General features: G+C 42.8%; 1 protein-coding gene across 4 annotated transcripts in view; it reads left to right on the top strand.

Moving 5' to 3' along the window:
• The window catches only part of ARHGAP26 (Rho GTPase activating protein 26), a 479,720-nt gene that overhangs the window by 150,253 nt on the left and 316,890 nt on the right, over positions 1 to 12,577 (top strand). For all 4 annotated transcript variants that reach the window (XM_040239820.1, XM_040239819.1, XM_040239822.1 and 1 more), the window contains exons 7-9: positions 3,913 to 4,017; positions 5,431 to 5,560; positions 7,553 to 7,653. In XM_040239820.1, coding sequence (XP_040095754.1) covers positions 3,913 to 4,017; positions 5,431 to 5,560; positions 7,553 to 7,653 — 336 coding nt within the window. The remainder of the gene's footprint in view (positions 1 to 3,912; positions 4,018 to 5,430; positions 5,561 to 7,552; positions 7,654 to 12,577) is intronic.

Below are 12,577 nucleotides of genomic sequence, written 5' to 3'. Positions count from 1 at the left end.
TAATTTCTATTTGAAACAGCACTTGACTATTTGCAGGTGGAAAGGAAACCAACAAAAAATCAATTGGCTAAATTGTTGGGGTGCCTGGTATAAGTGTTCATGTTTTGAGTTGGTTTTAGTCAAGGGAATCTTGCAGCCATTCAGGGAACCTCCATGCACATCAACTATGTTCATTTGTTTCTTAAAAAGTAACTTCAAGTACCAAGATGTTACCTACCTTTAGAAAAACAAAATGTTGGTATGCCAAGGAAGAAAAGTCAGACTTCTGGGATCTAAACCCTCTTATTTTTTTGTGCCCTGGAAACCTTAATTTTATTGTTGAGATACTAAATGTTCTGGAGTTTGGGATCATAGATAATGACTTAATGGCTTCCCGAAGGTGAAGCCTTGTTCCGTCTGTTCCCTGAGTTTTCATAATTGGCGGTTACCTTGTGCTGCCGAGAACTCACTCTGCACATTTGTCAGGCTCTGCAGCCTCTGAGTTTGGCCTCCTGAGTATTTCTCAGTGCTCTGCCTTTCTGTCCTTTCTCACAGCTCTTGCCCCATTGCAGGCTGTCCTTCTTTCTCTTTGGTCAGTGGCATCCTGTCGCGACCCCATCAGCTCAGTGTCTCTTCTGATACATCGGCCTGCATCTGTCTCTCTTGCTGAGTGGCCCCGCCAGCACTCCTGTGCTAAATCAGCTGCATAGATGATCTCAGTCTTTGCCGTGGCCCAGTGTGCTAATAGGTTAAGGATGAGTTACAGGGAGTTACTTGGCTTCCCCAGCCCAGCTTTTTATCTCTCTGCCGGCAGCCCTTCTCTTCACTGTGTGCATGAATGGTTCTTAGTAGCTGTATTTTTCTGCTGTGGTTTCTGTAACAAAGTACCACAAACTGGGTGCCTCAGAGCAGCAGGAGTGTACTGACTCATAGTTCTAGAGGCTATAGACGTCTGAGATCCAGATCAGCAGGGCCCTGCTCCGCCTGAAACCTTTAGAGAACTAATCCCTCCTTTCCTCTTCCTGGATTCTGGTGCTTTCCTGGCAGTGTTTGGCATTCCTTGCTTTATGACAAGTCACTTCAGTCCCTCATCCTCACATGTCTGTCTTCTCTCTGTGTTTGTTACTATGTCCAAACTCTACCCTCCCCCACCCCCGGTTTTTCAGAATGCCAGTCATTTTCAATTAGGGCCTAATGGATCCATTTTCACTTTATTACCTCTGTACAGATCCTGTTTCTACAGAAAATCACATTCTGAAATCTGGGGGTTCAGACTTCATATCTTTTGGATATAGAGGGGCAAAATTCAACCCAAAACTGTAGCTCTGTTCTATGAATGGAAACAAATTTATCACAGAGTCCAGAATGATGCAACCATTGCTAATAAAGCAGTTAGGTTTTTGTTCTTTTTTTTTTTAATCTATGTAATCAGCTAGGAAATAAAAATAGATTTTTCTTACAATAATTCTCAGAGGAAAACAAGGATGGGGAAGAAGGGAAGGGGGAGAGTGGTAAGGTCTCTCTTTGGCGTTTCTTTTGTTGTGCTGTGGTGGTGTGTCTGGTGTCCAGGGAGGAGCCTGGGTGCACATGCGCCTTCTCTTACCTAATAACCAGGTGAGGCCACAGCAGCAATTCTCTCTGTGTGAGGAGAAGCATTTCTTTGAAGCGGACAGATCCTTTCTTCTCTGGAGTCTTTCTGTGGGCCTTGCCCACCCCTGAGCAGTGGACTTTCATTTCCCATGGGTCATAGGTTCAGAGATGCATACAGTGTGTGGGAGGTCGGGGAGGGGAGGAAAGATGCTGTGAGGGGAGAAGGAAGGGAAGTGGTCCAAAGATGACAATATTTAAGGCATCATTTCCTGTAGAAAAATGGACAACCAGGCATGATACCAAAGGAAGTGAAAACCAAAATAAATATCAGCAGCCCTCTGCCTTTGGAGTGCTTGTGTGTACATGCAGGTGACATCTTAGTGAGCTGTTTGAGATAATTACCCTGAGTAAGAGAGGCCCTGTTGATTTTAAGTGAAGGATAACTCAGAGTTAATAGGAGGAATATCCTGAGCATCAGTTGCTTATCTTCTGCATTATTCTCCAGTAGAGGGTGATTCAGTGCCCTGGAAAAGTTGATGGAGCAGCAGCATTCAAGGACAACAGGGAGGGGAGACATAAGGAAGGACAGTTGTCCTTGTGAAGACTGGCACTAGATTTGGCACAAGAGCCCCTTCTTCTCCATTACCGGAGCTGTTTAGAAGAAAAATATGGGCCTTCTTCACAGAAATGGGTTTTACATAGAGGACGTCCAGAGACTATGGTCATCTTGAGGAAAAGAATTCATTGTTAGCCCTTGATGACTCTCTGTGGCTTACCCCCTGTTCCTTAATTTAGGTTAGGGATGTATAAATGGTGCCCCTAGATGTGTTTCTAGCCAGAGGACCCAGCAATGCCTGTTGCTTACCTCCTGTGAAGATGTAAGGGAACAGATGCTCCAGGGACAATGGCAACAGGAAGTCAAGGGACCATGTTGTTATGAGCTGGGTCTTGTCTGACTTTCCAGTGTAAAGCTCTTTGATAAAGTGGGTTGGACATGTGGCGTTGCCTGAAGATAGGTCAGTATACACCGTGGTGTTTACCATTCCTGCCACAGGCAAAGTGTAAAGGTCTCTTTTACTTTCATCGTTAAGGCTGCTTCTCAGAAAGGGAGAGTTAGGTGAAACAAAGTGAGATTGTGTTTAATAAGTAAGGTGTGTTCATTTAAGGACTAGAAGATTAAACACAACAGTATAAAGTGATACAACTGTGTCTTGATATAACGTGTTTGAGGCAGGTCTGAGGAAATAACTCAAACGATGTGAGTCAGCTTCGAGAAGTTCATGTTAAATTGGGGCTGGTCTCCAAATATAGTAGAATTGAGCTTGTGATAAAGTTGAGGTCCTGGTTATTCTAAACTGTGTTCAGGCTTTAATTATAATCCTTTCAGCTTGCGATATGGGACCGAGGCAGGATATGTAGAGCTTGGGAAGGGGCCAGGAAGCGTAACAGCAATGAGGTTCCATATGCGCGATGAGAGGAGAGATGGCAGGACACTCATTTATTTAGCTTGGAGGAGTGAAGGCTGGCAGGGGCTCAGGCTGGGGACATTAGTGGTTTTAAGTATATGAAGGCCTGTTGCGAGAATCATGGTGAACAGATGTTTTCACTCTTCACTAAAGACAAGACTAAACAAGGAATGCCCTTACCTTTTAGCCCAAGGCACTTTAAATGAGAATTTAGGGAAACCATCTTAACTGAAAATGTGGGAACATGGGATTATTTTAATAAAGGGTCCAGAGTGTTGACTTTTGGATAATTTATGGCAAGTGCAGAAACACACTTGAACTGGAGTCTAATCTTGATGATTTTCTTTGATTTGACTTTGCCTGTTAGGCTGCAGACTCAGGACACACCAGCTTCCTTTTCTCTTTTCTTTGTCGGTTATCAGTATAACCACATCCTCTTGCATGATAACCTGATGTAATGAATTTAATAGAAGGAGACTGAGTGGGACCCCTCGTCTTCGGTTTCTGAAGAAGTGATTTTCTTAGGAGGTGATGAGGCTCACAGGATATGAGCTTGGGTGTTGGTGCCAAGGAGACCTGGTTTCCAATCCTAGCTGCTATATACTGTGTGTTTTGGGGCAAGTTACTTAACCTCTCTGAATCTGCTTCCTTATTGTTAAAATGGAGATAACAACCTATGAAATGAGTCGTACTGTTAGGACTATTCAGTGAGATGGGGCGTGTGAAGTCCCAAGTGCCTGGCATGTAAGAAGAGCTCAGTAAATGATAGTCATTATTACTACCTTGTCATTCTGTTATGTTCACACCAGGGCTGGGAACTCGGATACAGCTCCATAATACCTCTTGAACCTGCTCATGTGAGGTCTTCCCTTTGCAGCTACTGGCGTTCCTGCAAGGACTCTTCACTTTCTATCACCATGGTTATGAACTGGCCAAGGACTTCAATGACTTCAAGACCCAGTTGACTATCAGCATACAGAACGTGAGTGGGTGAGGGGATGGGCTTCCTTTCCCTTGTTAAGGGAAGGAAGAAACAAAATATGGGTCTGGTTGCATAGAGATTGCGTAAATGGATGGGAATGCAGATGGGGAGGATGGGTCTTGCTTGGGTTTAAAGGGCAGCAGAGCGCAGTCATCTCCAGGGTGCTTGGTGGTCCCAGAGCTCATCCTCACCTCCGTTATTTCAAAGCTCCATTATTTCTGTTCGCGGAAGTGCTGCTGCTGATTATGTTTTAAATCTGTAGCACCAACGTCAGGATTTCCTTTGGCAGTGGAAGTCCCAGCCCCACCCAACCCTGCCCAGCCTCCCTTCTGTGCGTCCAGCTGCCTGGCCACTTGAAACACTAGACTGTGTATTCAGAAGTAGGGGGTGGGGAACACATGCTGGCCTCCAGCTCAAAGGATGTGCTCTTGTTCAACTCTTGGTGAGGAAATCCAAGTCAGCGCCTTACTCCCAATCTCCTTTCCCAGATTGTAAGCAGCAGGACCTTTGGGTGCACAGAATCTGGCTTAGGCCTCTAATCAGTCTCACTGGGACTAAACCCCTTTCTTCCCTAATATGATCCCATTGGTCTGCACTTTGTCTCTGGGTGATCCTGTGTCCAAATAAACCCAGGTGTATCCGAGTGGGTTGGACTGTATGCTTTTGGAAGCCCGAGCTCTCATTGTTCCCTGTGGTGCCTCTGAGAACAGGAAGTTGCAGGGTCCTGGACGAGCTTTCATGAAGTATGGCCTCCCGTTGGGCTGGGTTTCTCAGAAGACAGGCTCCGAAGCGGAGATTTACACAGAGCAGGTTCCCAGGAGGCAGTGTGGGCAAAAACACCTGTGAGAGAATTGAGGGCAGCAGGCCCTGCAGAGGGAGAAGTTGTGAGGCCTCAGCTGATGCCACAGGCCCCCTGGAGCTGCAGTGGTCCCTGGGCTCTGTGTGCTGGTGCAGGCTGTCCTGGGGGAGCGGGAACCTTACATGAAACAGCTGCATTTGAGGAGGAAACTGTCAGCAAACAGCCAGGGTGAGAGCATCTCTGTCCTAGAGGCTGGTGGAGGGCTTGTCTTGCTGTGGGCCCTCTGCCTCAGAGTTTCCGGGACACTTGCTAGAAACGCACGTTTCTGGGTTGAGAGGTGATGAGTTTACCTTTGGAGGTGAGGACTGGCCAGTTGCATTTCCTGCTGGTTCCCCATGTGATTTTGATGGTCCCTAGAATTTGAGAGTCGTTCTTGGATAGGGCTTTCCGGCCAAAATATGCTTCAATAAAATGAACATTTGCCTTATTTTTTGATAGCTGAACATTCCTCACTTGGTTTTAGATCTAGGATTCTGTAGCTTGATACTCTGAAGTGCTGGAGAAACAAAGAGGGTTTCATTTCATTGATTTGGATAAAATTTCTTTCATCCTAGACAAGAAATCGCTTTGAAGGCACCAGGTCGGAAGTGGAATCCCTGATGAAGAAGATGAAGGAGAATCCCCTTGAGCACAAGACCATCAGTCCTTACACTATGGAAGGGTACCTCTACGTCCAGGAGAAACGTGAGTGCCAGGCCAACCAGCCGCGTGGCTGTACTCATGCCTTTTTTCTCAGGAGCTGGGGGTGTATCCAGTAGTGCCTGACATGGAACATTTATTTGGGCAAAGGAGAATGACTTTGTAGTTCAGCTTTCTAGGGAAGAGATGCTGTCCACAAAGTCTTGTCTATCTCCTGGTGGTATAGTGTGTTTTCTGTGTAATTGGAATCCTGTTGCAACCTGGAATTCATAGGCTCTGCCAGTGCCACCTCTTCTCTCGGTGTCACTCTACTCTTGAGGTTACTGCACACCCTCAGTATAGCTTTACATACCACAGCCTTGGCGTAGAGGCCTTGAAGAGGTCTAACTGACTGGACTTTATAGTCATATCCTTTGGTAGACCTAATAATAGTTGTTTTTGAGATTTGTTCAGCAAGGCCTAAACTACCATGACTTTGGCCCTTTCCTTCTTCACTTCAACTCCTGTCATTCCAACAATTAAATTTTATGAAAAGTAGAAACAAAAGCTCACTTTACAAGCCAGGGAGAAGGGCCATTGACTTGCCCATAGGACGTCAAGGAAAGAAATGCTAGGTGCTGCTAACAGGGTTTTCAGTGATGACTCAGATTTATGCACTGGGCTGTAGCACTCCCAGGCTTAATTCATGCATGCAGTACTAGAGATTAAAGACAGGGCATTGTTCTTCTTTAATGGACAGTTCTTCTTGTAGTCTCCGATCTGGGCACTGTTGATTAGGATTGTCAAATGTCTTCACTCCTAGAAGTTGCCTATGAAACAAAATACTTTCAGTGATTATTCTGTGTAGTGGTTGCTCAGAAATTGGCTTGGGCATAAAATTGTTCCCTGGTGACAATGGTGTAGTAATGGGATTTGAGGTTGGAGAATCAGTTGTGATGAGAGTTTTCTGTCCCTTGTTCTTACAGGTATGAGCTTGTTAAGGCTTCTAAGAAGCAGAAGCTACATATACAGCACTTTTGAAATCTTTGTGCCATCATTGGAATTTATTCTCTAAGCCACAAAAACACGAGAATAGTTGCTGTTTTCATTTGTTCTTGATGCTCCAATATAAACACTCCGTTGCTTTTTAAGTGTATTAAGTGACATCCAACACTTACACTGAGTATTCATACCCTGAAAAATACCTATTAAGTGTCTGCTGAACCTTTTTTCATGTTATCATTATTTTTTTAATCATATCTGCTATGCAATCTCTATAAGCATCCAGAACTCATATTGACTGAGGTCTTTGCAGGCTAACAATGCCAATTATGCATTTTTCCCCTAAGAGTACTTTGTTTGAAATAAAGTAATTGGCCAGGCACCAATAAAATAAGAAACTGTAAGAATTTGTCTTCAGGGCACCTGCCTCTTTCCCGAGGGATAATTTTGAGGGACAAACACTTAGATTACATTTGAGTATTTATAGTTACTTCTGTTCCACATGTCTAGTGTCTCTGGGTTTTCCTTGTCTGCTTTTCAGATCTTCTTGAGTTCTGCTGAAGTAAAAATTAGGAGTTAGAAAGTAGGTCAGAACCCCTGTATATCTGTGCACGTGATCACAGCGTAGCTGTGTGGGAAGCATGAAGTCATCGCACCAGATGGGGACGGTGACGGGCATTTTGAGGAGCCTTGCTTTGTTCTTATTCAGTCGTCTTACTCCTGTCAGGGAAGAGAAAGGAAGCTTCAGATGGGAATCGATGATGGGAAAATGAATTAATTTCCCCAGAGAACCTCTACTTCTATTATATTTTAAGACCCACCAGATGCAGCATTTAGTGGGAAAAAGTCTTCCTTGGTCCTTGGGAAAAGTCCTGGGTTAGTTTCACTTCCAGTGTGTGAGATCAGATTTCTGCCTGTGGTTGTCTAGCTGGTGTGGAGAATATATTGCCCCTAGAAACAGTTTAAGGATAGGTGAGTGTTGTGAGTTACATGTTCTGTGTTGTCCAGTATGCAGTGGACATGTAGAGATGTTTAATGGGGAATATTACTTTGCAGGTCACTTTGGAACTTCCTGGGTGAAGCATTACTGCACATATCAACGGGATTCCAAACAAATCACCATGGTACCATTTGACCAAAAGTCAGGAGGAAAGGGGGTGAGTTCATTTTTAAATTTCATGCTTGATTTACTTGGTTAACATACAATGGGTGTAATGCATGTTTGAAGTAACACCTCCAATGTTAACTATAATTTTCTTCATTTTTATATAGTAGGTTCAGAATAAAGTAGATAAATAAGATGATTATTTTTAGTTATAAGCTGTGTTAGAAGCTGTAATTAAGACAGATTCTTGTATTTCACATATATGCAATATTAAATGTGTTAATATATTTAGATACTAGAAATTCTTGGATGACCTCATCCTGTGAAACTGATTTTCTATTATTATTATTTTTTTACTTTACAATATTGTATTGGTTTTGCCATACATCACTTTCATCTAATACCTAGAGGACTGCCAGTTGGCAGTTTAGATGTTCCAGTTATCTATCTATCATTTCAGTTTTCCAGATATCTATTCCAGTTATTTATTGTAACAGAACACTAAAAAATGTAGTGACTTTTAAAACAGCACCAATCATTTTAGTTATTTTGTACAGTTTCTATGGGTAAGGACTTCGGGGATCATGTGGATAAGTGGTTTGGGCTTCAGTTCAGTTTAGTCGCTCAGTCGTGTCCGACTCTTTGTGACCCCATGAGTCGCAGCACGCCAGGCCTCCCTGTCCATCACCAACTCCCGGAGTTCACTCAGACTCACGTCCATCAAGTCCGTGATGCCATCCAGCCATCTCATCCTCTGTCGTCCCCTTCTCCTCTTGCCCCCAATCCCTCCCAGCATCAGAGTCTTTTCCAATGAGTCAACTCTTTGCATGAGGTGGCCAAAGTACTAGAGTTTCAGCTTTAGTATCATTCCTTCCAAAGAAATCCCAGGGCTGATCTTCAGAATGGACTGGTTGGATCTCCTTGCAGTCCAAGGGACTCTCAAGAGTCTTCTCCAACACCACAGTTCAAAAGCATCAATTCTTTGGCGCTCAGCCTTCTTCACAGTCCAACTCTCACATCCATACATGACCACAGGAAAAACCATAGCCTTGACTAGACAGACCTTAGTCGGCAAAGTAAAAAAAAAAAAAGTTTGGGCTTAGAGTTTCTCAAATGGTTCCAATCAGATAGTGACTGGAACTGGATCATAAGGTTTTGAAGCAACTCTGGGCTGATCAGATATCTTCCTTTCTCCTGACCTCCTCTTTTTTCTTCTCTTCCTTCTTTCTCTTTTGCTCTGTATAGTTCCAAGTCCTATTCTCTCGCTTCTCTATGTGGGCTGGTTTGGGCTTCCTCATAGCATGGCGGGCTCAGTAACGTTTTCAGCTAATGTTTTCAGGAGTGAATCTTCCAGCAACAAAAGGGGACACTGCATTGCCTTTTAATGATCTAGACTTATGTTGGCCCTGTGTGTTGGTTGAAGCAGTTACAAAAGCCCACCTGAGCTCACCCCGTTGCAGCGGGAGAGGATGCAGACCCTGTCTTGGAGGGAGGAACAGCACAGTCACATCACGTTGAAGAGCACGTGGGGTGAAAGATGTTCTTGTGGCCATCATTAGAAGTGCCAGGCTGCATTTGTGGGGTGACTGCTACTAGGAGTGCCTTGCCGTGCCCCAGTGTTCACCTTTCCTCCGGGAGTGCTCCATCTGTCTACATTGCCTTTTTAGGTTCTGTCTTTTCTCTCTGGCTGCACATTACATCTTCTTCTTCTTTTTCCTTTCAGTATTCTATTTATGGTGGTCCTCTCTGTGAAATTTTTTTTTTTGTAATTTGTTGTGCTGAGGCATTTTGGCCTTTCTGGATTTGCGGATTGGTGTCTTTTAGTAATTTTGGAAAATTCTTTTCAATTATTATTTTGAATTCCCCCTCGTCCCCATTCTTTCTATTTTCTCTTTCTGGAGATATTTAAATACTTTTAATGAAAAATATTTATATTTTTCATTTCTTTGAATCTCTGGACTGTGTTCTGGATATTTCTCTGGTTCTGTCTTTAGTGTAAAGAATTTTTCACCTGTGTCTGATCTGTTGATAAGGTAGTCCTCTGTAGTATTCCACCCATGGCCTTCTTTTATGGTGCATTTTTGTGCATCCTGTTGGGTTTGCTTGCGTGTATGTAGGCACTGCAGTGTAGAGGCGAAGAGCACTGGCTTTGAGGTTAGACTGCCCAGGTCAGTGACGTGTGACACTGTTGTCATTATTGTTAGCTGCCCTCCCTAGATGCCCCCTTGCTCTCTGCCACTTCCAGTTTCTCTTCCTGACTTTCTTTTTCTTAGGCCACAACACTGGAGTTGGTCAGCATCTCTGTCCTTCCTTGTATCAAAGCATAAAAAAAAGTCAAGGCACTTTTAATGTTTCCTGTTAGGGGTAGAGTTGACTTATAAATAATTGCAGGAAAATAGACATGTGAAATGATCAAACATAGAGAAATTATAGAGTTAGAAGGAATATTAATCTCTGTTAATAGGAGTCACTTATTATCATGAAGTGGAAATAGGGTTAGGTCTGCCTTTCTTAGATCAAGTCATAGTTCTTTTCTAATTTCTAGTCCTTCTAGAAATCAACTTCACTGAGTTATTCTCTCACATTTCTTTTGGGACTGTTTCTCTAATGCTTTCCTAAACCTGGAGTGAAGGAACTCTCTTGTATTTTCTCTACTCCTTTCTTACCACACTTAAAAATGAAGGGCAGAAACCAATTATGGTGAGTGATTCGAACTCCTTAGACTTTAGTGAGATAAAAGGAAACACCTCACTGAGTTGTTAAGAGGTTTATATATATTAGAGTATATAAACTTTTTGGGACAGAAAATAGAGGCTGACACAGAGGCTGCTATATTGGGAGCTTGGTATTATATGAAATCATTTTTCTAGTAATAATTACTTATATTTATATTATGTTTTACATTTTCTAAAATATTGTCCTTTCTCATCCTGTTTGATCCATTTTTCCTCCTTTACAAAAGAGGAAATTGAGGATTAGAGGGAGAAAGTGATTTCTAAGATCATATGATCAGTGAGTACTAAAGCCAGTATTCACACCCTGATTCTGGAGCTGACATCTCCTGATTCTGAGGCAAATCAAATAGAATAATAATGTATAAATATAAAATAATAGCTTTTCATGACACCTCTCTGTTTCCTTAGCCTCACGGTGGAGGAGACACGAAGACTGGCTGTCCAGAGGTGATATCTTCTTAATTTATACAGGAGAAACATGTGATGTCAGTGTGTTACGTGTTTATGCAAAGCTCTCTTAGGAACTGGAGATAAACTTAAATAGGTGATAGGGTGTTTTCTTTTCCTAACATGCTCTTTATCCACCCTTTCTCTCCTTCCTTCTTTGCATTTGAGTTATTTTCCTTTGAAAGTACCCGCTTTTCTTTTCATTTCAGTCCAGGAGATGTGAGCAGATTTTCTGCGTCCTCGTGGAGGCAGGGCTTGTGTGTGGTGAAAGACAGTACCCCGAGTTCTACGCTGTGAGATGAGGCCCCTCTCTGTGGGAGCCCTGGAATAGCCCAGGGCTGACCCTGTCCCTTCCCTGGCTTGAAACCCTTCATTATGTTCCCATTGCTGGCAGGATACAGACCGTAATCTGCATGATCAGGTCCCTGTCTTCCTCAGTCCTCTTTCACTCTTGCTCTTGGATTCCAGACACACCGACTTCCTTTCAGTTCCTCCAGGGCTCCATGGACCCTGACTGTGGGGGCCTCTTCACCTGCTGTTCTCCACCCAGATCTGTGTTCTTGGTTTTATCTCCTATGAATCCTTTGGTCTCAGTTCAAGAAAGCCTTTGCTGGCCTTTTTGCCAGGCTACACCCTCTTAATTTAGGCTTCTGTAGCACAACATGCTTCTTTTTTTGTACTGTTTGTCATGGTTGTAACTCCTCATTTGTTTGTATAAGTGATCGTTATCTCTCTCCCCCATTTTTTAAAACCATGAGTACTTGAACAGATTGTCTTTATAGATTTTTCCTGGTATGTTATGGTCATTTTTGGAACAGAGTCTTATATTCCTCTTATTTCTGCTTATATTTGCCAGTTTTGTATAGATCCTCTGTTTTCTCCTGTTTCTCAGGGACACCTCCCCCTAACCCGGAGAAGGAAATGGCAACCCACTCCAGTAGTCTTGCCTGGAGAATCCCATGGACAGAGGAGCCTGGCAGGCTACTACTGTCCATGGGGTCACTAGAGTCGGACACGACTTAGCGACTAAACCACCCTCCCCCTAAACTTTCAAAGTGGGAAGCAGTCCAACACCATTAAATCAGAAGTAGAGTTAGATATTAACATGGTCAGAAGTACATATGCTTGTGCGTTTATGGTCATACATTTACGCATTGCAGAAGGAGCAGTTCTCAACCTGAGAAGTTAATCTTTGCCATTCAGTAAAAGATGATAGTGTAAGACTTGTGAATGTAGACTGTCTCTTCCTAGGTCTTCTGTGTTTTATGTGCTATTTTGATATTAGCGGGTGATTAAGTTTTACCATACGCAGTCACATTTCCTATTATTCAACAGACTAGGCAAGTTTGTTAATTTCCCCCTAGTTTAGGAAGAAACATCAGCAGATACAGGAGAAAAAGGAACCCTAAAAAATTCCTTTGTGACAGGAAGAGAAGAAATCAGGGTCAGAAACCTCTATGTTTCTAAGCAGTAAATTAGTGCTGTGCTGTGCGGCAAAACTGGTGCATTCCATTTGTACAATGGAATACTACCCAATAGTAGAAAGAAAAAAGCTCCTTTGTTTTGTACCATGGATTAAAAAAATTGCCTGCATTGTTTTAATGTTAATTTTTATTTTTTATTGAGATATAGTTGATTTCCAACACTACCTATGTTTCAGGTATAAAACAGTGATTCAAAATTTTTAAAAGTTATACTCCATTTATAGTTATTATAAAATATTGACTATATTCCCTGTGCTGTACAATATATCCTTGTAACTTATTTATTTTGTTCATAGTAATTTGTATCTCT

Source organism: Oryx dammah, unplaced genomic scaffold (genome assembly GCF_014754425.2).
Source record: "Oryx dammah isolate SB20612 unplaced genomic scaffold, SCBI_Odam_1.1 HiC_scaffold_5, whole genome shotgun sequence".
Lineage (NCBI taxonomy): Eukaryota > Metazoa > Chordata > Mammalia > Artiodactyla > Bovidae > Oryx > Oryx dammah.
The sequence above is the reverse complement of the archived record's forward strand: the minus strand, read 5'-3'. Positions and strand labels throughout refer to the sequence as shown.